The 27,288-nt window shown below is 35.0% G+C and overlaps 2 protein-coding genes across 2 annotated transcripts; one reads left to right on the top strand and one right to left on the bottom strand.

Moving 5' to 3' along the window:
- The first annotated feature begins 9,107 nt into the window (after positions 1-9,107).
- On the top strand, positions 9,108-16,040 carry SIP2 (seed imbibition 2). Its single transcript, XM_018121543.2, has 14 exons — positions 9,108-9,451; positions 9,657-9,870; positions 10,635-10,870; positions 11,179-11,269; positions 11,504-11,552; positions 11,698-11,789; positions 11,899-12,006; positions 13,013-13,135; positions 13,728-14,280; positions 14,517-14,584; positions 14,685-14,819; positions 14,902-15,119; positions 15,329-15,417; positions 15,510-16,040. The coding sequence occupies exons 1-14, from the start codon at positions 9,232-9,234 to the stop codon at positions 15,870-15,872; spliced, it is 2,559 nt and encodes an 852-aa protein (XP_017977032.2). The 5' UTR covers positions 9,108-9,231; the 3' UTR covers positions 15,873-16,040.
- Positions 16,041-16,258: 218 nt separating this feature from the next.
- Positions 16,259-26,785, bottom strand: LOC18598977 (pentatricopeptide repeat-containing protein At1g59720, chloroplastic/mitochondrial-like). The gene is made up of 9 exons (XM_088806639.1): positions 26,525-26,785; positions 25,913-26,081; positions 25,241-25,565; positions 24,313-24,384; positions 23,638-23,719; positions 23,398-23,511; positions 22,498-22,702; positions 17,698-18,623; positions 16,259-17,489 (listed from the first exon to the last, which is right to left on the bottom strand). Exons 1-9 carry the CDS (start codon positions 26,783-26,785, stop codon positions 16,662-16,664), a joined length of 2,982 nt encoding a protein of 993 aa, XP_088662765.1. The 3' UTR covers positions 16,259-16,661.
- Between the last annotated feature and the right edge of the window lie 503 nt (positions 26,786-27,288).

Here is a 27,288-nt window from a genome sequence, read left to right as displayed (position 1 = left end):
TTGTGTTGTTTATCCATGATTTTACATTAAATGACTTATGATAAATGTGGGTATAACTGGTTATTTTTATGATTTAAAAAATATGTGAACTGCTTTGATTTGCTTTGAATGTGTTAAGTGAGCCATGTCATATTATTGTGATTTTATTGGTTGGTGGATTATAAAGTGGGCACTGCAGTGACGGGGGTTCCGTGGGCCAACCTAATTAGAGGGGCACGGTTCCCAATTATTGAGCTTACCTCGATTGGAGAGGCACGTAGGATAACTCTCGAGGTAGGATTTGAGTACACTTCACGCTGGCCACCACGTGAAACTGGGACTCAGCCAACGCCAAGGAATGACTGTGTTGTCAGAGGTGAAATGTGTTTGTGTGTGTGACAATAAACAGCCTTGGCGGTCTCGGTAAGATGCCTTCGCGGGGTATCCCCGAGAATGGATTTTTGGCAAGGGCTAAGTTTTTGAAAAGTACATAAGCCATGTTGAGTAGTTGGATGAAATCCAATTATTTATATAGGTTGGAATGAATTATTTTAATTGTCTCATATTACTCGGCTTTAGATTATTTTGATGATGTCTGTCTACTCACTGGGATTTTATAATCTCACCCCTTCTTCCTATACATTTTTCAGGCTCAGAATAGGCAGTAGACTGTCAATTGCATCGAGAAGTAAATTTCGGAGTTGCATCCTAGAAAGCAAGGTTATAGACTTAAACTTTCTCAGTTATTTGGGGGCCCACGTGTCATTGTAATTTAAATTGCATATTCCAGTTTTCTATATTACAGTATGTATAAATTTGTTTTGTTTTTATGTGCAGAAAACTAATTTTTTGATGTTTCAAAAATATACATATATATATATATATATATTGTTTTACATTAAAATAGATTATTTTAATTAATATTTTTAGTTTATTTTATTATTCAAAAAAAAAGAAAAAAAGAGAGAGAAATGGAAAAACTGGTACGAAAGCCTTGCGAGGTCTCGAAAGGCATTCGGGGGAAGAATGTCTGTTGAGGCTTCGCGACGGTTGTCACGGACTCGATGGGAGTTCCGGGTCGTGACAATTATTAGTTAAATTATAGTGACAATCAAGTGAGTCAAATCGACTTCAGATTGAGTCACGAGTTTTATCAAATTACCTGATGTTTGGGTTTTATCGTCTTCAAGTTCAAGTTGTTTCCTTTTGAGTCACTAGGATTTCAAAATATTATACAATGAGTTAAATCAGATTTGAGTCACTACACATAACAGGTCATTCTCGGGTCATTACAAATTCAGTTATTTTTTAGGTTTGGATTAGTTTAAGATTAGAGTCATTATGTTAAGATGATTTTGATTTTGAAAAAGTTAAGGTTTGCACCTTCTACTATGTTTTATTTATTTATAAATATTATTATTTACTAGTTATATCGATCTTGCTTTTTAATAAGTTTATATTTAATTATTTTTAAACATAGACATATTGAGTTAAGATTTTATATTGATCAGATAATATTTTACATTTATTATTTATAATTAAAATTTTTTAATAGAAAATAAATTTATCTTTTTAATAGAAAATCATTGTAAAAGGTCATCTCAATATGTTACTTATGCTAATAGTTCGATAAAAAAGAAAAGTAAAAAATATATTATTATGATGAATTTTTTTGAGATGTGTCATAACTAAAATAATAATAATAATTAAAAAATTAATGAATTTATTAGTATTATTAATTATAAAATTTTAACGTATGTAGTATAATTAGTAAAGATTTTTGACATTTCAGTGGTGTCATCTTACACCACTTGTATCAAGATGGATTCGCCCTTGCCTATCCACCTACAATATAGTATACATAATTCTATAAACAACATAAAAGTTTGTTATTTGTCTTTATAATTGTAAATAAAGAAATGAGCTTCAAAATATTGTAAAATTACTATACCCAATTTATGGACACATGGTAAGTAAACCTACAAAGTTGCTAGTGAAAATTTTTTTCATGTTGCAAAATGATAAATTGGTTAGTGAAGCCTTTACCCTCCATGAGTAATAAGGTCACACGTAAATGCAATATAACTCTTGTTCCATTCACTCCATTTAAATTCCTTAAGTCTTTAATGGAAGATGTTAAAAATTTTCTGCCTTAAACACAAGAGAACATTCTAAGCCAGGATTAGGACCCAACAGGTTTTGGTCAAGGCATTCCCAATTTTGATTAAGGTACCCAAATCACACTTAGCTTCATAAAAAAGCAGTCAAAATGCCACCATTCAAAGTATGCTTAAACCAAGCGTCCCTGCCTGATTTCAAATGGTCCCTCCACTGGTCTTTTTCTCTGTTAAAATATGTACAATTGACAATGATACCAAATTAAAGTTGAATTTACGTTAGCAATCTATTATATTTTACTTAAAGTTGAATTTACTTTAAATATTTATTATGTTTTACGTAAAGCTATCTTTATTATGATGGATTAGAGTTGTTTTAATAGTCATCTAAGGGAGAAAGAATGTTCCATGTAATTTTTTATGGATTTGCTTTAGCAAAATATTTATTATCTAAATAAGTTGAGCTAGTATATAAATTGGTTACCTACTTACCCATGTAATCCCAAACCATTGTGCTAGCCACCACCGACTTTGGTCATGTATTCGAAAGGAGATGCTACTTTTGCTTTAATTTGTTGGATTTTCATTTTCTATTGAAAGGTCAAATTCTTTGCTATTTTAAGTAGACTTTATGAGTGGTGTACTCAACGCTTTGTTAACAAGCTATTTTTATTAAGCACCGTGATTATGCAATGCAAGCAACAGCAAATTTGTGCCTTTTAACACTCTGTTTTATATAATTGCTTTGTTTGACTTCTTCTTCCTCTCATTGCCGTCTTTGGTGTATATCCTACGTGGGACGATTGCATATATATATATATATATATATATATATAAGACAAAAACTGATGAGGGGGAAAACCAGCAGGGAAAAGAAAAGCTCGATTTTTTGTATACTGATCAGATTTTGTTTGTTATTTTGCTCTTAAGCAATGCTATATAATTTCCATTATATTTAATTTTTTTTTAAATGATGAAATGAAATTTAGATTTCTTTGTAAGCTCGTCGGATTTCGTAATTCCTTATATAATTATTCTTATAATGGATATGATTTGAATAGGTTTAATACGATAAATTTTTTCTCATTAAACTTTAAACCAATTTATTTATTTTGAAATATAATATTAACTCACTAAAACAAATTATTGTTATTTAATTATTTTTCTTAACTCAATTTTTATTAAGAGACCCTTAATCAATATAATGAATTTTGACCTCCTGATCACTTTTAATTCTAACTTTGTCACTCCAATAAATTTAACTTAAGATTGTACATTTTTAAAATGTATTATTAAAAATATTTTAAATATTAATTTTTGTATTTTTTGACACTTTTGTAAATTTGATTACACTAAACAAATTTTTAACAATATTTGTAGCATATGTGGTTCCTACCATTAATTGGTTAATTACCTCAATCTATAATTGGTCGGCTTAATGACGGCTACATTAGTATAGTAAATCATTCTCCTCAATTATTTGGACATTCACAATTACGCCACCATCTTCATTTTCAAATGTGACAGGTCAATCACAACGTGGCTTCCCAGCTTCTTACGAATGGAACAGTTTTACTTTAAATTTTTTATTAAATTAAAAACAATCTACTCAATACATTAAAGGGCTTTAGATGCAATTAATGAACTAATAATATATGGTTGCAATTTCGAATTTTTATATGTGAGAAAGGTGAATAAATGGGGGTAGCCACCAGAATATTATCTTAGGTTTTGTATTATTCAACCATTTATGTGATAAAGGTTTTGAAAATTATTTTAAATGTAATCTTTTTAGAAAAAAATATTGTGCTAATGTAAATAGTCCAATCAAAAAGAAAAATTTTGTATTTTAAATTTACATTTATGTGCATATATTGCCATAATTTTTGTTTCTTTCTATTCAATTTCAGACCATAGAATCATATCCCAAGCAAAAAAAAATTGTGGGTGGGAGATATTTTACTGGGATACGAGTGTCAGGGTTATTGAAGTGTTGTTGGAGTCGTCATTTTCATCGAGTTTGACAAGAGAGGCTTATTAATTACCTCAGTAGAAATCAAATTCTAGTTAACTTCTTCCCGTCAACTGATCGTTCAAGTAATGCATTAATTAATGTCCCCCGTAGACATAGACATCATGCAAAAAACAAAAATCTAACTTTCTAAATTCTAATGATTGAGAGAGTAAATATTAAATAATAGCATTTTGTTTATTGATTATATATATGGTGTCATGTCAAAACATTTTTAAAAAAATTATTAAAGTATTTTAATATTTTTACGTCAAACAAGTAAGAAAGTTTTTGAATAATTTATAAACACTGATGCTGCATATTTTATTAAATTATTTTTGAATAAAAGGTAGTGGACTAGTGACACATAATTAAGTGTTTATATTGTGAATCTATATTTTCATCTTAAATTTTTATTAATGTGAGATTTGTAATATTTGCTTGCTCTTGTTCTATTAACCAAAACATGTGACAACATGTATTCTATAAACAATAATCAATGAGGACAAATTTAATTTTTTGTATTTCCTTATTTACCAAACTTAGATTTGAGTGAAAATAAAAAATCCACAACCATAGTAAAGCCCTATCTATAGATTTGATATTCAGTTGGCAACCTTAATTATGTCATTAAGGACTTAATTTCAAACTCTTTGACTTCTCGCAATTGGGTGCAAATTGCGTTTGCAAAAAATCCATTTTCTTGTAGTGGCATATTATGTATAGGTTTTGCCATCAAAAAACACATGGAGCTTTGATCTGTGATAGTCAATTCTATGAGTTTTGAAATTGGAAAATAAGATTCATTATTGAAGCCACTCACCACTGATTCTATATATGTTGATTCTACGGTGCTCTCCTCTAAATTTTTATACTAGTAAACATGAGTTGAATCATAACCACCACATGACTAGTGAATTTAAACCTTTTTTTTTTCTTAATAAAATAAATATAAATAGAATTCTATATATGTTGATTCTAAGATGCTCTCCTTTAAATTTTTATACTAGTAAACATGAGTTGAATCATAACCACCACATGACTAGTGAATTTAAACCTTTTTTTTCTTAATAAAATAAATATAAAGAGAAAGTTTTTGAATTTCTCAATTTAACGAAACACAATATATATTTTATAAAAATAATACATTTAAAGTTAAACATCAATTAAGATTATCAATAAGATTTGAATTTAAAAAATAAAATTCTACAAATCTAAACTTTATATTTGGAGACTTTAAAGTAAAAACTCGGGTAGTAATTGATTAATTGAGTATTGAAGTCCAAACAGTTTTGTTTTTCAATTTAAGATGAATGCAAGTAATAATTAAGATTTTAGTATATTCTTTCTGAATATTAAAACAATTCGAACCTAAACCTCGGAAGATTTAAGAAAAGACAAAACAAAACACGGTGCTTGCTTGGTCCAGATATATATATATATAAAGACAATAAGATGACAAGGAGAGAGGTATGAAGAAATTTCATGGGGAAAAATCCAGGCTGGTAGAAATGTAATCAGAGTCAGAGCTGACGTGTCTGGGACGCAAACGTTCCTAAATTATTACCAAGGCTTAAACACACTAACCCTTGAAAAAGATACTTTTAAATTAAAAATAAGTCTTCACCTAATTACGGGAGCTTAAATAGGGAAACTCCATAAACTTAGGCGCATGGGACCCACCTGTCCAACTCAATGTTCTGTACAGATCTGCAGCTGACTTGGCGAAGAGGATCACGCAACGATTATTTTGGCCCATTTCTGACTTGGGTCTCGTACGTGTTGAGTTGTGAGTGGGCCAACGCTTTTATCTAATGGACCACATTTCCACTGTATTATTCCCCCCGCTCCTCAAATTTTGCTCCCTGTTACGTGTTGCAACTTGGCCACGCTAATCGTGTTTTTTTCCCCCTTCTTTTGGTTTATGAAAACAAGAATATGAATACTTAATTTCTTTTTAGGGTATCACAACCTTGCATTATTGGTGGATTTTTTTTTTTAGTTTTTTCAGAAATGTTTTGGTCATTTTTACAAGTTTTTTCTTAGGTAAAGCAGGTGGAGTTTATATGTCATTTTTCAATAACAATTAATAATATTTAATTTAATAATAATTACCCTTTCCTTCAAAGGATAAAGGTGATTTTCCAATCAAGATGAACTTAATAATATTGCTTCTTCTAGCTGTTTTATTATATATATGAAGCCATCTAAATATTTATTTTTATCACGCACACATACACTCTTGTTTTCTATTTCTCTCTCTTAATCAAATGTTCGGAAATATTTGTGTTGGTGTTAATAATAAGCATTTTACTATGATATTTGATAAATTAACTATCATATTATAATAAATGTCAGACTCCCAAACTTAAATTGAGAATCGAAATCCTAATATAATATTTTCAATGCTTGCAAAAATAAGAATTAAAATATTTTTTGGTACATAGTAGATTAGATCTTTAATCAAATTGATAGCATAATGAAAGAACTTTTAATATGCACATGTATAAGCGCCAGTGAACTGATATTCTTAATGCTTAATCAACTCTCTATATTTCAATAAGAAAGCATTGGAAGGAATGTTTGACCCCTTTTTTTTTTGAAAGAAATGTTCTTATATGGTATGGGTTTTAGTGGAAAAGCCTTAAGCATCTAGGTAAATACGTAAGGAATTCATCTTAGGCAATGTTTAATTTAGTTCATATGCATGCGTTTTATTCAAAAGAAGTAAACACTTGGTGGTTCATACCCATTTAAGGATAAGATCAACATATTCGTAAGCTGAGAAAAGGACAATGCCACAATTGTATGGCTTTGCTTGCAGCAAGTAATACCAATTCTAAGGGAAAAAAATGGACAGAATTTTTGTTGGTTTAAAAAAAAAAATACAGTTTGAATACTTTGATAAAGTGCCTTTTATGAGTTTAATGTGTTTAATGTGAATGCGTAAGAATATGAGACTGAGCTTTATACATGCACGGCTACAATTAACCATAAACAACATTTCATTTAGCAAGAATTAAAAGATTCTATCATCATTGAAATGACTCAAAACTTGATAATTACGAATATAATTTGGATTCCCATGCTAGCATAGTAAAAATTGAAAATTCAACGAAAGATTTGATTGGATTGAGAAGGTTGCCTACTTCAAAAATAAATAATATTAGATTTGTAATAATCACGATTCATAAATGTTGTTTATTCAATTGTGCGTATAGATTTTACTCGTCTTGTTTTGACGAGGATGATTGAACAATTAGGGGTTTGGGGTATTAAATTTTGCAAAAAAAGATTGAAATTTCCAAAAAATATGACCCTTGGGGATTCGCAGGGAAAGGGTGCAGTTTTGAGAGTGGAACTTGTTCAGTGTCCAAATTCATGTTGTCTATTGTTAGCCAGTCAGAATGGCCGCCATTGTCTCGGGGACCGTAAAATGAGGCGGCCTGGTCATCCATGTCCGTCCCAAAAGGTCAAAAGGCAATTTATCACAACATCAGGACAAAGGATAAAATGTAGAACAACTATTTTCTGTATCCGTTCCAGACTCTTTACCATGGGCAACGTGGGTTCAGTGGCAGTCCATGACGAAACTAAGATGACCGAAAGCAACAAAAAAAAAAAAAAAAAAAAAAAAAAAAAAAAATATATATATATATATATATATATATTAAGTACCGCCTTTGGTATGTTCGACCGAAATAAAGCCTCTTTCCGCCAATTTTAGCGGCCTTTCGGTTTTACACTTCACAAGCCGAAGGCACAAAATAAATTTCTATGTTATTTTAAACGGATAAATAAATATAAAATCAAAATTACTGACAAAAGAAAAAAAATTCCACGTGGCGATATCCCGAAAGGTATAGTAAATAGAAGTTGCTCGATGTTTAACTCCCAATTTTGGTATATAAACCCAGCTTCCCCGCGTTCCCGTACTCGCATCCTTGTCTGAGCAAAGGCTCTGTGACTGAGCGTACCTTGCTGTGCTTTGCTTTCTCTCTCCCTCTAAGAAGAGGCATTCCCTTCGTTGGAGTGCACTTCTACTGAGTGTTCTTTTAGCTGTTCCTTTTTCTAGGCTTTCCTCCCTTTTCAAGCTTTAAGGAAGAATTTCAGCCCTCGGCGGCCTGAGGAGTTAGCGACCGGTGAGTTTATTTGGGGTGTGGAGTTTCTTTCCACTATATTTTTTTTACTAGCTTTTTCGTAAGTTGTTGACTTGATGATTGATGGATTTCCAAGAATTTCTCTCTTACGTGAGAGGAAATGAGATGAAATTTGGAGCTTAGCTTCTTTTAAGCTAATGATTTCTTTTCTGAGATTTTGACGGAGCTGTGTATGGAGGAAAGCTAACCAAAAAGATGACTTTGGAGTCTGGAGTTGAAGCCAAATTCTTTGATTAACGGTTGGTGAAGATGATGATCATTTTTTAGGACAGATCACGATGATTAAAGAGACTGGGACAGATTTTTGCAAAATTTTATTTTTAATTAATTTCTGTTTAATTTAGAGTTCACCGTCTTTTCTCTTTCGCTGTATTAAGCGTGAAGATTTTCCAGCTTATATGGAGCTGCTTTTCTCGTGAATCGGTCCAAAGTTGCTCTTTTCTCTGTAACTCTCAGCAAACGCTTTTTTCTTTTTTAAAAAAGAAAAAAGAAAAAAGAAAAAAGAAAAAAAGGCTTTATTCGGAGCCGGAACAGATCGTGGTGGTCCACCGGCGGCCTTCACCAATTCCAGTTTTGTTTTATTTTCAGATTGTTTCCAAGATTTCCCCATTTTCTTTTTTCTTTTTGATGATTTTCTCTTTAAACCGTCTGAAAGTTAATAGTTAGTATATATTCCTTTCACAAAAAACTTAAAAAGGAAAATATGTACATTTTTTTCTACACAGTAATAAAAAAAAGGCCACGCTTAAACAACCCCACACACCAAAAAAAAAAAAGAACAATAATTTCGATTAAATAATTTCTTTCTTCTTCCTTCTTCCTTCGTACCTTATCATCCTAGATATTCTTTCACGGAGAGAGTATTTTCTCCCAAAAAACAAAGGAAGCCAATCAGAAGAAAAAGAAAGAAAAAGGAAACGAGCCCAGAAAGCATGCTGGTTTTCTCTTGTTTCAACAAATAAAAATGATTTTTAACATTTCACACAATTTTCTCCCGGAGTTTTTTTTTGTCATTCTCTATAATTTTTTGGTGGCTTCAAATTCAATGCTTATTCAACGGTTAGGTGAGAGAATGCTAAGGACATCATCAGTAAAGCAATTGAGGTGGAATCTCTCTTCATGGAAATCTCATGGCAGTGTTCCTTTTAAAAGCCTTAGCTTTCACAGATACTTTAAACCCATGGGTCCTTTACAACCTCCCCTACCCCTTGTTTTATTTTATATTTGTATCTACAAATGGTTGGTCTATATATATATATATATATTTATAAATCTAATTATTCTCTGTTCTGACTGAAACGCTGTTTCTAAGATAGAGTAAACATGTTCTGTTTTAAAATATGTTAGATTAATCTGTTCACTGATGTTGTTTAATACGTTGTGTGACAGTTATCAGCTGCTCAGTATCAACAATGACGGTCACACCAAGAATTTCTATCAACGATGGGAACCTTGTCGTTCATGGGAAGACCATCCTTACTGGAGTACCAGACAACATCGTTTTGACTCCACGATCCGGTGTGGGACTTGTTGCTGGTACCTTTATTGGTGCTACTGCTTCTGATAGCAAAAGCCTTCACGTCTTTCCTATAGGTGTTTTAGAGTAAGCACTTTCCCTCTTTTGAAATTTATTATCTTTCAATTTCGATATATATAGCTGCTTTTCATAAATTAGAATTGATGTTTGCCTTTTCATACTATTATGTTTATAAGTTGGCGATTGCATTGTTGTGTGAAAATGTCTTACCAATAACATATATATGTGGATTGAGATTTAGCAAATCAATGGATTTTCTTTCTATGACAAATTGGTCGTTCATAATGTTTTGTATTGCCAATATGTAGCATAAAGCTATAAAACTAACATAACAAGTCCTGAAAGACTATGATGGTTGATTTCAAGTCTTAATAATTAACAGAATAAAGCTTCTCATGTTATTGATTGTTGCCTTAGAAGATTCCACTTCATCCTTTAACTTTATTTCACTCTTTTCATCTGTATAGATATTTAGACAAATATTCATTTGGGTCAATTTCTTTCCAAGTGAACATGGTAAGAAATGAATTATATGAGTATGCAGTAATTTTGAATCTAGAGTTTATGACTTTTCTTTTCTTTTTTTAAATATGTCTATTCAAATGTTTATTAGTATAATTTATGCTATGTTAAATATATTTTAAAATATTTTAGATAGACATGTTCATTGGATTTTGCACTCGCCATCCTTATGCCTAATAGTTAGCCAGGGACTGTTTTTGTTGACATATGCTTTTGATACTTAAGGCTTATAAAACTGTAAGTTCTTGGATGATTATGGTGTGGGGGAGTTGCAAAAGTCTTAACTTGAATTTATCTTTCTCTAACAGGGGTCTCCGATTCATGTGCTGTTTCCGATTCAAACTATGGTGGATGACTCAGAGAATGGGAACATGTGGGAAAGATGTTCCTTTCGAGACTCAATTCATGCTTGTAGAGGGCAAGGAGGAAGATGATCCGAATGCCCCAACAATCTACACTGTTTTCCTCCCACTTCTTGAAGGCCAGTTCCGTGCTGTTCTGCAAGGCAATGACAAGAATGAGATAGAGATATGCCTTGAGAGTGGTGAGTAGCTTATGGCACTCAAAAATATCTGGCATTGGCCATATGCAGCCTGTCTGTTACTCAATTGCATAGGGCAAATCTTCAGTCCCATCTTGTTGGCCATTAATGAAGGACTCAAACCATATCAAATCATGGGGTGGAGTTATCATTACTGTGAACAACCAGGGTGGAGAAACCATGAATGACTGCCATCCCCATAAATAAAAATTAATGGCATATATAGCATTCTGTGAAGAAAATAGATAGAAAGGATCAAGTTCGAAAGAACCGAAATGACTTGTTTTTTGTGGTGTGATTTGGTTTTGCAGGAGATAATGCTGTTGAAACAAACCGAGGTCTTTACCTTGTCTACATGCATGCTGGGACCAATCCCTTTGAAGTTATCAACCAGGCTGTGACGTGAGTAGATATGCTTCTTCGAGCAATTTTTTTTTCACAATTTCTTTTATCCTAGTTGGTAGTCATTGAAAGTATTTTTTAAACAACTTATTGTTAATGTTTTCTTTCCCTGGAAATTACAGACAAATTACAATCATATCTCCAGAATTTGATTTGATTTCCTAGATATATGTTGTTTCTTGTGTTTTGGATGCTTGCTTAATGAGCACTTAATATTTTGGTTTTGTGAACCAGGGCTGTAGAGAAACACATGCAAACTTTCCTTCACCGGGAGAAGAAGAAGGTAAAATTACTCTTACGTCAATGTTTACTTTCCCTGCCTTTCTTTTTTTCAAAAGAATGTTGATTTAAACTCCTGAATTGGCTTGTGACAAAGCTAAGATTATCTCTATGTATCTTCTCTAAATTTATTACATTGGTTGTGCTAGGTGCCTTCATTTCTTGATTGGTTTGGCTGGTGCACATGGGATGCTTTCTACACTGATGTCACTGCAGAGGGTGTTGAGGAAGGCCTTAAAAGGTAAAAGAATTTATAGCAAAGTGAGCTAGCGATTAGCTGTATATGGAAAGTAAATGCTATGATCATGATAAGATGGTTGTCACTGAATTCTTTTCGTCTGTAATTGCAGTCTATCAGAGGGAGGGACTCCACCTCGATTTTTGATCATAGACGATGGTTGGCAGCAGATTGAAAATAAGCCCAAGGACAGTGATTGTGTTGTACAAGAAGGGGCACAGTAAGATCTCTCTCTTTCTCTCTCACACACACATAGACACACACACATGCATGTGCATGCACTCAAGCACGTTATTATGTGTTGTTAGTTGCCCACAAGTGTCTTGTGAGAGGAGCACAGTAAGATCTTCTGTCATCTGTGTCTGAAAGTATTCAATTTTTGCTCTAATAAATTCCCCTCTTTATTTTTATGCCTAGTTTGGTGTAACAGCGTGTGCCTGGATGGATGACTAAGAGCTCTTTAAAAATTGATTAATCTGTTGAAGGATTTTGAAAATTAACATTTTAATATTTCTTTTATCATGTTTCATTTTTACATTATATTTCCACTTCTTGGAAACAAAACATTCTCCACCTATCTTTTTGAAGGGTTGTAAACCGGGAACTTGGAAAATGTACGCTAAGTAGATAATCAAGAAGTTTTGGTAGCTGTAGTCTAGCATTACTTTTGCAGACCAGGTCTAGAACACAGCTCTTGTAATGAGAAGCAGCTCTTAGTCTCAGATGATGCATCCACAACCTCTGGGCAGGGTGGAGTAACCGTGTAAATAGGGGCATCTTACTTTCATCACATGAACTGGAGTGGAGGACTGAATGTCTTAGTGTTGAGTCTTTACTGGAAGTTTTAATTCTGCATACCCAGATGATTGGACCATTATATTGCTATATATCAGATATAGTTAGATATAATAGTCTGGTGAATCCCGGTGGTCCCTATTCCTGTTCAGATCTTGTTTTTACTTGTGGGTGGTCCTTGTTTTTGTCAGAATGCAGTTCTCACTCTTGGATTTTAGCTCAGTCTTAAAACTTCAATGCATGTGAATGACATGGAGTCGAATTAACTTGGTAAATGGCATGTCTTGTCTTCGTTTGCTGGCACGTTTTATGTTCTTGTATGTTCAGTCAATTCTTTCTTTCTGTTTCTTTTTTTGAACAAAGATCTTGCATTATAACTGTGATTATCACGAAGGTTGGATGTAGATATGATGTCCAATTATTTCTTGCAGGTTTGCAAGCAGGCTGACAGGGATTAAAGAGAATGCTAAATTCCAAAAGAATGGCCAAGACAGTGAACAGATCTCGGGCCTAAAACATGTTGTAGATAAAGCCAAGCAGCATCATGATGTGAAGTAAGTGTCCCAAGTTATTCTGGTTCTTTGTGTTTTTCTGTTGGTTGCAGTGCTTTTTATTATGAACTCTCTTTTGAAAGCAAAAAGACTCATACATGCTTTGCAGATATCTTCCTCTCAATCAGATTCCCATTCTTTATTCAAAGCAATTAATTAGCTTCCTCAGTTACATGATGAGTAATTGATCAGTTTCATAAACCTATCATTATCTGACTTCATATAATAATCTTCTGGTTAAAAGCTGCTGCTCTCGTTAGTTTGAGCAGGAATTGCATTGACAAATGCATTTATTTTCTGATTCAACCATCCACTTTGCAAATCCAAGTTGAAAGAAAAAGGCCAAATTAGATTTGACACACATTGGAATATAAATTTATTCGACATATACATGCAAACCTTAACACTTGCCCCTTGGTCATTCATGCTAAAATGATCTTGAATCAAAGCAGCATATTTGTGTAAAGAAAGTCTACTTGTACTTGTTTGTCATGTGTAAGATGGATCTTAGTTTTGGAAGTTCATTCTCTGTAATTTCTCTCTGAATAATGTTGACCTCTATCACAAGTAACATTTTGCCCTACTTTATGCATAGGTATGTATATGTGTGGCATGCTTTGGCTGGTTACTGGGGTGGAGTCAAACCTGCAGCTGCTGGTATGGAACATTATGATACAGCATTGGCTTATCCTGTTCAGTCCCCTGGTGTGATGGGCAACCAGCCAGACATAGTTATGGACAGTCTTGCTGTCCATGGCCTAGGTTTGGTGCATCCAAAGAAGGTTTTCAATTTCTACAATGAGCTTCATGCCTATCTGGCTTCATGTGGAGTTGATGGAGTGAAGGTTGATGTGCAAAACATTATTGAGACCCTTGGTGCTGGTCATGGCGGTAGAGTATCTCTTACCCGCAGTTATGTCCAGGCCCTTGAAGCCTCAATTGCCCGAAACTTCTGTGACAATGGATGCATAGCATGCATGTGTCATAACACTGATGGAATCTACAGCACCAAGCAGACTGCTGTTGTTAGAGCTTCTGATGACTTTTATCCTCGGGACCCTGCTTCGCACACTATCCACATTTCCTCAGTGGCTTACAACACTCTTTTCCTTGGAGAATTTATGCAACCTGACTGGGATATGTTCCATGTGAGTAAAAAATAAGCGTTTTATGTTCCTTAAGCCGCTGTAGCTGCAATCTTCGTATGTAATGATGGTCAACCAACATTCTTACTAAATGAATGAGAAGAGGGGGGGGGGGGGTTGTTAGGAATAGATTATGACCTCTCCAATTATTTCTTATGAAATTGCTTTTGATATTCATTAAAGAAAGGCTCCAAAAAAAGGTTACATGTGACCCTGCTGATAAAATTAATGGTTTGCAGAGCTTACACCCAGCTGCAGAATACCATGCTGCTGCTCGTGCAATTGGTGGATGTGCTATCTATGTCAGGTATTGTTATGCTAAAGTTGATTTTTAATTTTCATATATACTTATCATAGTGATGATGTGCAATTTTCTAACATGAAATCTGTATTTGTGTTCTATGCAGTGATAAGCCTGGCAACCACAATTTTGAGCTCTTGAAGAAGCTGGTCCTTCCTGATGGATCAGTTCTCCGTGCCCAACTGCCTGGCAGGCCTACTCGTGACTGTCTATTTGCTGATCCAGCCAGAGATGGGATTAGGTGTGTGGCATTCTTTGTCCTTGCTATTGCACATCCTTTGTGTTTGGTGATGCAGCTTTAGTGACTGAGTTCTATTTTGCAGCTTGCTCAAGATATGGAATGTGAACAAATGTTCTGGTGTGGTGGGTGTTTTCAACTGCCAAGGTGCTGGTTGGTGCAAGATCACCAAGAAAACCCGCATTCATGATGCATCACCTGGCACCCTTACGGGGTCTGTTTGTGTCAACGATGTTGATTCAATCACTCAGGTTGCTGGTGCAGACTGGAATGGGGAGACTGTGGTTTATGCTCATAGATCAGGTAACTCGTCTGTAGCCTCCCATGCCCTCAATGCCTCTTAAACGCATTTATCTAGAGATGTCCTGGCAGCCCTTGCGGTGTGTAAGGTGATGAGTGCCAGCTGGATCTAGGCCCTTGGATTAACTAAACACATGCATGTGTGTATGTATGATGTATTTAATCAAAGAATTTATACTTCAAAAATGCTAAAAAATGCTTTTGAATTTCAGGGGAGGTGGTACGGTTACCTAAAGGTGCTTCAGTGCCAGTAACGCTTAAGGTTCTTGAGTACGAATTATTCCACTTCTGTCCTGTCAAGGTTAGTTTCTTTTGGTTTCTTTCCTTGCTTTTAGGCAGCTTTGTTAATTTGACAATGGTGGTTTATTAAATGCCTTTTTCTGTATGTTGCAGGAAATTACCACGAACATTTCATTTGCACCAATAGGTCTGCTTGACATGTTCAACAGCAGTGCTGCTGTGGAGCAGTTCGAAGTACAAACGGTAGCGAACAGGGAGCCAGAACTCTTTGATGGTGAGGTCTCCTCAGAGCTGACAACTTCACTTAGCAGCAACCGGTCTCCAACTGCAACAATCAAGCTCAAAGTTAGGGGTTGTGGACAGTTTGGTGCTTTCTCTTCTCAGCGTCCATTGAAGTGCACTGTGGGCAACGCTGAGACTGACTTCAACTATGACTTAGCTACTGGATTGGTGACACTGACTCTGCCAGTTGCACCGGAGGAGAAGTATAGATGGCCCATAGAAATTCAAGTCTGAGTAGTTTCAGGTTATTAGCATCATATTAGTGTCATCTTTGTTATTTCTAGTGGTGATGATGGGTATTATGCTGGGAAATGGGGAGCGAGTGAGAGAGGCCCTTACATATAATCGGCGTACCATGTTAATGCCACTTTCTACCTAATAAAAGTGCCCATTGTTCAAAAATATTTGTGTTCCTTGTCTATATTTCAATAGCTGAATTATTGGTTTCTGTTACCCAAATTGGCAAGGACCTGTGTAATCCGAAATGAACCCTTGCAAAGTTGTAATCTGGAAGCTTCCCATTTTCATTTGAAAACCAAGTGAGAATTGCTTTTGCTACATGTACTCATACACAGAAACATTCTTCTTTAACGAATAATCAAATTCAAGGGCAAAGAAACAAAATCCCAACTGCAGTAGATCCTGTTACATTCATATATGCAGACCAAAAACTGAAACAAAAAGATTTTACAGGTCAAACTGACTGGCTGTGTACTGATACAGACTATTTATAAATAGTTTGAAAAAAGACAAAAAAAGGACCTCGAAAGTTATGTTACGTGGATGATTTAGGAAATTTCAACATACTGACACTTGTGATGCTTGTACACAGAAATCACCTGATTCGATTCTTGATTACGCAATATTGTTTTGCTGGTAGTTGTTATTTCTTCTTCCAAATCATCACTGACGAAACAAGCTTAGAAATCCTCAGCATATATGTTGTTTAAGGTCAGGTTCCTAAGTTATCAATAATGGTAGGTGTATCGAAGCAAAGTAGTGGAGAATCGTTAAGGTTGGTAGTCACCAATAATCTATGCATGAGCAAGTTCCATTTACAAACTTGTGGAACCGAACTCGATCTCTTACAATAATTTCACGCTCATAAATTTTACTGATAATCTTTGTGACTTCATGGCAATCGCTACAAATTCTTAGATTCTTTACTATTCTTATTGGCGCTGGTGCTTTGGTCTTCAAAAGTCCATATGCAATAGCAAGCCTTTCACTATGCTCACACAGGTATGTTCCTTTCTCTTCATCAGCAACATTGTGCAGTACATCAGAAATATGTGGTTCGTGCCCATAACCACTAACTCGCTCAGAAATATCCTTCAGAACCTGCCTTATCTCCTTTTCCTCAGGATGGGACCAGTCTCCCATCACAAACTCATGCACAAAACCATCAATTTCAATTGAGGTACACCCTGGAACTCCCTTGATGCCCTTTTCCTTCATCATCTTTCTGACATGGCTCATCTTCTCCCACTGTGATACTGATGCATACAGATTTGACAGCAGAATATAATTCTCAGTATTCAACGGTTCTAATGCAAGAAGTTGTTCAGCTGCGATTTCACCTTTATGCAACATTTTGTTCTTCTGGCAACCAACAAGTAACGTTCGCCAAATTACTGCATTTGGAGAAAAGGGCATGGTTTGAACAAAATTGTAAGCCTCACCAACAAGGGAGGCTCGGCAGAGAAGATCAATCATACAACCATAATGCTCTATTGACGGTTCAATTCCTGATTCAATCATGCTTGACCAATATCTCCTACCCTCAGAAACTAGTCCACTATGGGCACAGGCAGCTAAAATGCCAACAAATGTAACATGATTAGGTTTAACCTGGAAAAAGAAAGCAGAAAATGAGAATCACCAACTTCCTTTTTTAGCAGTCCAAACTACCTACTTACTAAACAATGATTTTATCCTGGCAAGCCAGCTTGATGAAAGCATGAGCATATATGCATATGATCATAACAGAATCTTCCAGAGTGCAATGCTATAAGAGTCTAAAAGTTAAGATGCATATCCTCTTCATCTATTTCAATACCTTTGATTCTTCCATCCTAGAAAACGCTTCCAAAGCCTCTTCTGCCAGGCCATGAACTGCCAATGCGACAATCATTGAGCTCCAAGCTTTCTGGTCTTTTACTGGCATTCTCTCAAAAAGTTCTCTCGCTTTTTCGATGCACCCACACTTTGCATACATGTTAACTAGTGCAGTACTAAGCATGATATCAATCTCAATCATCTGCTTCTCAATATAGGCATGAACCCACCTACCAATATCCAATGCCCCAGCTGCAGCACAAGCAGAAATCACGCTCACCATTGTAACCTCATCAGGAACAATACCCACCTTTTGCATTTCCCGAAACGCACCGAACGCCTCATTGACCGATCCCATCATAGCATACCCACTTATCATTGTACTCCAAGCTACCAAGTTTCTTTCGGGAATTTCATAGAACACTTTCTTTGCGAGGCCCATATTTTCACATTTTGCATAAAAATTCACTAACCCGGTTAGCACAAACGGGTTCGAACCAAACCCAGATCGAAAAACACGGGCGTGAACCTGCTGGCCTTCTTCGAAAGCCAAAAGATTGGAGCAAGCCTTTAGCACAAAAGCCAGGGTAAAAGTATTAGCTGAAGGGTACCCTTTTTTGACCAATTTTTTATATAAAAAAATGGGTTCTCTCGATTGGTTTCCGATGAGAGAATAACCCCGAATAAGGGAATTCCAAGAGAATATATTTGGGTTTGGGGTTTGAGAGAAAACTTTGCGAGCATGATTGATATCTCCATGGCGAGAAAGAGCACAAAAACCAACTATTTTCGAGAGAAGGAAGGAGACTGCTGAGATAGGCAGGAGGCGAGTGAGAAGACGCGCGTGGATTTGACAGATAACGCGCGTACTGGGGCATTTTTCAATTAGAGAAGCGATTCTTTCTTCTTCTTCTTCCAGCTTTTCTTACTTTGTTCGGAGTTTTCTGTTTTTAGAGAATCCGCAAAAAGCTTCAACTGAAATTTGAAAGCCAACGGATAGTGACGATAAATGAGCCTAATACAGGCCTAGACCCTCTATGGGCTTTTTCAAGCCCATTTAAAGTCTACAGTAGAAGTAAAGTAGCCCAACTTTTATTATACTTCGTTGAGTTTCAGAATCTATATATGCATGTGCATGCTTAGACTTCATTATTTAAGCTTTAGAACAACTTTGGCTCGCTGGTTAAATTTTGGTCATGCTTGATTTTATAAAAGAAACCCAAAAAAAAAAAAAAAAAATAAACAAACAAAGAAAGAAACTAATGTATTATAAAAGTCGTCAAATTTCAACAATGCAGTATCTTAACCATTTAGTATCGGTCAAAATTTCAAATTCATACACATGCTTGACTAATACTTAAAACTACATGCATGTCAAATCAAACATCAAATTAACTAAGAGGGTCCTGTATGATTTTTCTTGGTTAGGGTTTTGTTAGAGCAAGTAGCTATTTAATCCAAGTTGCTTCTGAACACAAAGCATTGCCAGAAATCAATTATGCATTCAGAACTCAATTGGACAGATTTTGAACCCCTCAAGTTTCATTCCACTGGAGTAAGGTGTTGATTGCCAACTTTTGAAGGCATGTACTTGGTAATGATGAAGCTAAATAGGGTAGGAGCAATTATAGAGGCCCCTTGATATAATTAATTTCCATAACCAAATTGAAGAAAATGAAGTTAGTCAAGAACCCACTCAAGTGAATCTGCCAAGCCATATCAAGAAAAATTGGCATCTGTGTCACATAATGTCCCTAGCTTTATCATAAGCAAGACATTTTATCTAGTCATCTTGGTGCCATCTGCCATGCATTGCTTAAAGGCAACATCAAAGCTCTTGAAGGAAACAATAACTTAATATAAGAAGGGTCAATTCTAAAAATTCTTCTCAGGCATTTCAAATCATACATTTTTTTCCTTATATGATAATGCCATAACTAAAACAAAAATTAAAAAAAAATAATTAAAAACAAGGATAATAAGTATTCGAGCATTTATTTTATTAGTTGGTGTATGATCTCTTTCTAAAAAAGTAAGATTCGAATCTTTTTTTTCAAATATATATAAAAAGAAAGTTCAGTACATTCAAAGGGTCCAAAGACTATTGTAGAATTTGAAATTTGAGAATAAGATAGAAAGGTAGTAAGTGTATATTGTTTATATATGGGAAAGCTTTTTATGCAAATCTATCCAAAAATTGGTGCAAGAAAATGTATCCTGAGTTTAGGTGCAAATTAGGTGTTGTTGGCATGACCATCAAAGGAATTTAATGCCCATCAAATTGGTGCTTGAGAATGTACTTGAATGAATGTGTCCAGTAAGATGGAACTGTTAAGACTTTTGTTTATATCTGAATTAGTCAAGTCGCCAAGCAAATTAATGATAAGGCAGTTATGTAATTGAATTCCTTTGTACCATACCACCTTGTTCCACCGGAAAACTATTGGCCAAACAATGTTTTTCTTTATTAGACAAGAAGGAGCATTACGGGAAATAAAACTTTATGATATTGGAATTAGGGGATTGCGACTGCGAGAGATCACATGTGTCGTCCAAGGATTGCTTTCCAAATGTTGGTAACTGAATTAGATCTATTAATTTATGGATTGCTTATTCTTTGTTCACTATCATTTGGTGGAAGACCATAACATCTTTTTACATAAATAATTTCTTAGGGCGTCCCTAAAGTCTTGCTTTCATCATGCACATTGACAAGCTGCCACAAGTTCCCCTAGGCCATAGCCATCTCCCTTGCACCACCAACGTATGACCTCAACACCTTGTGATGCTAATAACATGCTTTCGGATGTACCAGAAAGGCACGCTTTTAGGATTACTTGGCAGAGGTTGGCCAATTGTCGGGTGACACCTTTCGTTCCCTGTTTGTACAAGCAAGCCGACAGACAACTTGACTGCTTGCTTGGGTTCGTTAATGGCTGGGCATTGGCGGTTGAAATTCCCCAGGATGCACGTAAAATATTCTGTGGTTTAATGACCAGATAAGTAAGTATTTTGGGATTTTGTAGCTAGCCCTAGTGTCTAAAGGAACGGAGTACTGCTCAAGTTCCTAACACATATCACCCATACTATTTATATGCGATGTCATTATACTACAACATATATGTAAATTTTAGATGAATTTAAAATAATGGATAAATATTGTCTTATACGAGCTATCAAGATTCTTTTATTTTTTTCATTTAAAGAAAAAGAATTTAAATTTTTATACAAAATTATATATATTTATTATTGAATCAAATGTTCAAATGTAATTATTAATATTCGAAATATAATTAAAATATATCAAAGTGTTTGAATATTTTAATGGCATTGTTTACAGACTTTTGATTACAGATATGCAAGGAGATGATTTTGGAATACATGGCAGAGCCACGAATTACATATCTAATTTCAATATTTTTATTCTGTTACAAGGTTGAAACATGTTAAGTTTGTATAAAATGAAAATGTAGAGTTTCATTAACTAACCTTGGTTGCCCTTGTTCTTGCAAGGGAATTTCAAGATAACATATATAAATAATAGCTGCTGCTTCACATAAAATGTTTCATGCATGCTTGAATTTTTATGAATATATCACCTTCTTAATTAATTTTATCTCATAATAATTAAGCTCTACTTGTCGTGTTTAGGATTTGAATTTGAATCTTCAAGTTGGAATTGAAAAATTCCTAACATTGTGGAACATGATAAACATTTATGCCCTACGAAACCTAATAAGTTTCAACTTAATTTCCAATCATTATATAAGTATATTGCAAGGAATTTTCATATACTAGCTGGGGTAGGTGCTATTCTCTTTTTTATAATTTTCATGAAAATATACAATTATTCTTTTAATTTTCTGTAAATATGTGGGGCAATCACTCTGTTCAGAAATCCAAAATGCCCAATAAAAGTAAAAAAAGAAAGGATATCCAAAATGACAACACAGGTTCATGCATGAAGTCCAAAAAGGTAATTAAGGGATGGCGTACTCATAATACCCCTCTAGGTGTCTCACGACTCAGGTGCTTCTCAAACACCTGAGTCCATGCAGTGCATGCATTTGCCCAGATTGAAAGGGATGATAATTTTAGGACAAGTTGGAAACTACAAAGCAAAAAGGATGTCTACATGTCCATATGACAACATGTTTTGTGACAAGGGTGACTTACAAGACTATCTTATACCCAAAATATTGTGAAATTAATTATGCCTTCACTTGTTCTTCTTTTTCCTTTTTTTTTTCTCTCTTTCTGGGCAAACCAACAAGAGGCTGGTTAATTTTTACTATCTCAATCATCATCATTTTCTCTCGAAATAAAGCCGAAAGTGATTATATATAACAAATTCTTGAAACCTCAACATGCAATTAGTTTTTTTTTTTTTATGCTAGAGTTTCCCATAGCCAACTACCCTATAATTGTTTTATTAATAATAATAAAAAAGTAAATACAACAGGGAGGGGGACCGAAACCTTACCTTTAGAATTATGTGAGCAATAAGGGATAGAATTCCTAATACAGGGATTACCTCATTCGCTATAATTTCTAGTGCAAATGATAAGTAATTTACCTATGTACAGGGATCTACGAGAATTTTAGAAAAATTAACAATACAAGGAAATGAAAAAATAAAAAAGAGGAGTACTACTCATTTACATTTATTTAAAACGAACATAAGGTAAATTTAATCTATCTAGCTTGAGAATACCACATAGTTCGCCTCGTGCTTCAGTACATACACAAAGATCCTGATGACTGTAGCCTTGATTAGACAAAAAATTTACTGCCTGATTACCTTCTCGATAAATATGCGAAATTCGATAAGAAATATTTTGCAAACATTTCCTTATAGATTCCAATAAATATCGTATATCGTGGGACCATTTCTGAGATTGTTGGATCATCTGAATCACCACCAATGCATCCATCTCTATCCATAAATTATTAATATTGCGCTCTTGGCACAATAGCAAGCCCTTAAGCAGAGCCTGTAGCTCTGCCTGCAAGGAATTAAAAGAACCAATGTTTTCCAAGAAACCAAAAATGAGCATAACTATGTGATCTCGAAAGACGCCTCCACTTGCAGTCTGCTGCCTATTTTTAGAACTACCATCTACATTCAACTTGTATTCACCTATAGATGGTTTGGTCCAATGCACAATTTGAGGAGGTAAAGAATTTTAGTAGAAAATTTAAAACCCCATAAAGCTGCTATGTGGTAATCCCCTTTCCATTGCCATCGTTTTAGGAGAGAACCTTCAAATAACTGTTTTAGCAATTTCATGATCCTTCATACAATTATGTCAGGGTACATACCCAAGTGCCTATGCTTTATATCATTTCTTTCCAACCACAAAAACCAACATATAAATAATGGAAGTAAAACCCGAATATGACCCTATTTAGTATAATCACCAGAATAATACAATGCCCACATAATTTGAGAGACATGTTGAGGATTTGAGATATGAATTTGAAATGAATTTGCAAAGATAGTCCAAACTTGTCTTGCCACTGGACTTTCCCATAGAACATGTATTAAAGATTTCTCAAAGTTGCAACATAAGCATTTAGAAGCCAAGTGAATACCTTTTTTCTGCATTCGGAGTTTCACTGGTAACCAGTTGTGTACTACTCTCCATAAGAAAAAAGAAATCGTTAATGGAATACTTTTATGCCAAATAAGCGGGCTTACAGTAGTATGAGGTTGCCGTTGCCAAACTACCTCCCATGCACTCCTGGTAGAGAACTCCCCATTGGGTGTTAGAGTCCAATAAGCTACATCATCCTGCGAGCTATCAATAGGAATCTATAAAATGTCATCAACTAGGTCAATAGGCAACAATAATTTCAGTTTATCCACATCCCATACATCACCATTGTAGAAATGATGAACAAAAGACATATCATCTTGAAAGGAAGGGAACAAAGTTACCAAAGGTTGCTCTTCCATCCAACAATCATGCCACAAAAAAGCTCTGCTCTGCCTATCTTCCACCGAGTGTGCTGGATTGTAACTGTTCTACCATCAAGCATTTGTTTCCATACTTTAGAATCATGGAGTTTTAGTTGAACATAATGAGGTAAACGGCGAATACAATATTTTCTTTTCAAAAATTGTGTCCATAGATTATTACAAGTTTGAAATCTCCACCATAGTTTCATTGTGAAGGCCCCAAACACGTCTTTCAAATTTCGAAAATCAAGCCCCCCTTTTCGAACTTGGGAGAGTGACTTTATTCCAAGCCGCCTAATGAATCTTCTTACATGCAGTAGAACCACTCTAAAGGAAGCTATTAAATAGCCTTTTTATCTTCTCAATCACAATTACCGGGGGTTTAAGGACTTGTAATAAGTCAATTGGAAGTGAGGATAAAACACTTTTCAATAATGTGACGCGCCCTCCCCGGTGATAGAATCTTATTCTCTCATCTTGAAATACGATCTCTAATTTTAGTAATTAAAGAATAAAAAATGATTACCTTTTTTGGTCCTTTATACAAAGGAGCTCCGAGATATGTAATAGGGAGTGTTTTGTGTAAAAAGCTCGTGGCTTGGGATATGATATGCCTTCTGAAAGTTGCACAACCATTAGACGTAATGAAGTAACTTTTCTGGTGATTGACCTGTTGTCCAGATACTTGCTCTTATTCCTGCAAGAACTTTAGAATTTTCTGCAAAGCTGAACGGCAACCATTAATAAAAATAACTATATCATCAGCAAAAGCTAGGTGCTTGATATTCATTGGGCAGCTAGATTTATAATACAAGGAAGTGTAATGACTAAATAAATGATTAATTCCCCTTGATAAGTATTTTGCCACCAAGATGAATAAGAAAGGAGAGATGGAATCCTTTTGTCGTAGCCCCTTTTCGAATTTGAAGTAGCCCACCACAGAACCATTGATGAGTAAAGAGAACCAACAATTGGAAATACATGTTTTTATCATGTTTATCCATTGTGCATTAAAACCAAAATGGTCCAACATTAAATAAAGGAAACCCAATTCAATCGATCATATGCTTTTGCCATATCCAATTTTAGCACCACATTACCTCCCTTCATTTTAGAATCAAGTTTGCCCATGAGTTCGTGTGCTTGTAAGATATTGTCACTAACAAGCCGGCCACTAATAAATCTACTTTGATTTTATGAAATTATGGATGGGAGAATTTTTGATAATTGGTTAGCCAAAAGTTTAGTTACTATCTTATTTAAGACAATACACAAACTAATGGGACGAAAATCACTCCATTGACAAGCGTTCGGCTTTTTAGGCAATAGAACTAATGTTGTTGAAGTAATTCGATATGGAAGTGGGGCCTCATTGCAAAAATCTTGCACTGCCTCAAAAAGGTCATGTTTGATTATGTCCCAACAATGTTGATAAAAAAACGATGAAAAACCATCATGGCTAGCAACATTGTCTTTATCTATATTAAAAACCGTTTCCTTAACTTCCTTGAGTAATGGGGCTGCACATAAAAAATCATTGTAAGTGGTGGAGATAAGTCGCAGAATAATAGAGGAATCAAACCTGAAAACTTCATAATGTTCCACTTTCAATAAGTATTGGAAAAAATCAATGGTAGAATTTTGAATTAAATGGGGCTCTTCAAGGACAGTCTCATTTTGGTCTTGAATCCGAAAGATATGATTTTTCGCTTTCTTTTTCTGCATCCTCATGTGAAAAAATTTTGTGTTGCGTTCTCCTTCTACCAACCATTTGACACCAGATTTTTGTTGCCAAAAAAGCTCTTCAATACTTAATTGGCGATTGAGTTTAGCATAGGCTCTATACATTAGATCTTTGTTAATTACTAAAGGAGCCTGTTGAAAGCTCAGTTCCCTTTCTTCTGCTTCTGTTTTCACCAACCGAAATTTCTTAAAGATGTCACCAAAAATCTACCTATTCCACCATTTCAAGTCTCGTTTAAGCCACTGTTGTTTGTGCCAAAATGCCAGTATTCCTAAAGCCTGCAAAAGAGTCTGTCAACTTTTTTTTTTACAAAAGGAAGAAAGTCGTGGTGTTTTATCCAAGCATGCAGGAAGTGGAACATAGAAGGACCCTTTTGATTTGTATTAGAGCATTTGATTAAAAGAGGACAATGGTCAGACCCATCTCGGTTGAAGTGTTGAACTCATGTAGAGGAAAAGCATTTAGCCCATTTTTGGTTATACACCACTCTGTCCAAATGTTGAAACATACGGTTGTTAGTCCAGGTATAGTTACTGCCTTCAAAGCCCGCATCCAGAAGGCTGTAATCAAGTAAGGTGGAAGCAAAGTCTTCCATGGATCCATCATGGGGAGTTGCACCATGCAACTGCTCCTCACTACTGACAATGGAGTTAAAATCTCCACCCACCAACCATGGTGCCTACATATTAGCTGAGAAAGACTAGAGATTATTCCAAAGTTCCATTCGTTCGAGCTGGGTGCATTTAACATAAACAAAAAAGGCATACACAGGTTGGGGAAGCCAAAGAAATGATAGTTTCACATGTAAACATTGAACCTGGTCCATCACAACTTCACAAAAGATTTCATTAAAACAAAAAAAACCAAATTTTATGAGAACAATTAGTTATCACTGTATCAAATCCCAATCTCTTTTTAACATATTCCATTTTACTAGCATGCACCATAGGTTCTAATGCTACTAGCAATTTGATATTATGCATCATTTTAATTTCTTCATCCTTCTCTGCACAACTTTACTAGCAATGCCTTGAACATTCCAAATTAAAGAATTTATCATGGATAAGTCTGGATGGAAAGGTTCAATGAGATAGAATCATCGTCCTGAATACTGTTTTTTACCTCTAAATCATCATCATCATGCAAGGAATTTAGAGTTATTGGGGAATAAAGAGCACTGTATGATTTTCTCCTTCTGGAGACTAGTGGGTGGGGTTTCAAACTATTCCTTGATGTTGCATAGGAATGTATGGGAGATTGCACGTTGATGGCTAGTCCCTTATCTTGACCTGGTTCTGATCGATGGCGAGTCGAACATTTAGCACTACTTTGTTCCACATCCACTACTTCTTTAGTCGAAATCCTCAGCCCATTCATTTCCATTCTTGGTTTCCTTTTGCCAATTTAGTTAGCCTGTTTAACCGCCGTATCATGGATCCATCAACACTATCAACATTCATCGCAGAAACTACCTGCTTAGCGTTCTTCTTTAGCTTTTGTTTCCAAACCATGATATTCTGAGCATTTTCTAAGGCCCATTAAACGTAGTCATGGTCTCTAGTGAATTGCACACTATCAGCTGATGCACTCTCTGAGTCGGAGTTTACACATAACCTTCCATCTGTCGACAATTGAAATTTTTTTACTGCAAACCCATTTTTTTCTTCTTGTCCCACGTTTGAAACAACCTTCACTGCAAACATATTATCCTCCAAAAATTCACGTGCACCCTGTACGTGTGCCATATCAAAATTTTCTCTGATTTGCTGACCATCCAATAGGCTTTTAATATTTTCAACAGCGATATTGGCACTGTTCACCATCTCTGTTTGCCCTTGTTTTTCATCATTTTTTTGATTCTCCTCCATCGTTTCTCAGATCACATC

Source organism: Theobroma cacao, chromosome 5, assembly GCF_053813885.1.
Source record: "Theobroma cacao isolate CCN51 chromosome 5, ASM5381388v1, whole genome shotgun sequence".
NCBI lineage: Eukaryota > Viridiplantae > Streptophyta > Magnoliopsida > Malvales > Malvaceae > Theobroma > Theobroma cacao.
This window is presented reverse-complemented; position numbering and strand designations above follow the sequence as displayed.

Coding starts and splice junctions, on each gene's coding strand:
- SIP2 (XM_018121543.2), top strand. CDS start 9,232: ATGATTTTTAACATTTCACACAATTTTCTCCCGGAGTTTTTTTTTGTC. Junction 9,452..9,656: donor CAGATACTTTAAACCCATGG/GTCCTTTACAAC, acceptor GTTGTGTGACAG/TTATCAGCTGCTCAGTATCA. Junction 11,790..11,898: donor GTTGAGGAAGGCCTTAAAAG/GTAAAAGAATTT, acceptor CTGTAATTGCAG/TCTATCAGAGGGAGGGACTC.
- LOC18598977 (XM_088806639.1), bottom strand. CDS start 26,785: ATGGAAATGAATGGGCTGAGGATTTCGACTAAAGAAGTAGTGGATGTG. Junction 25,566..25,912: donor CTATACCTGGACTAACAACC/GTATGTTTCAAC, acceptor TGGTGAAAACAG/AAGCAGAAGAAAGGGAACTG. Junction 24,385..25,240: donor GAACATTATGAAGTTTTCAG/GTTTGATTCCTC, acceptor GTTGCCGTTCAG/CTTTGCAGAAAATTCTAAAG.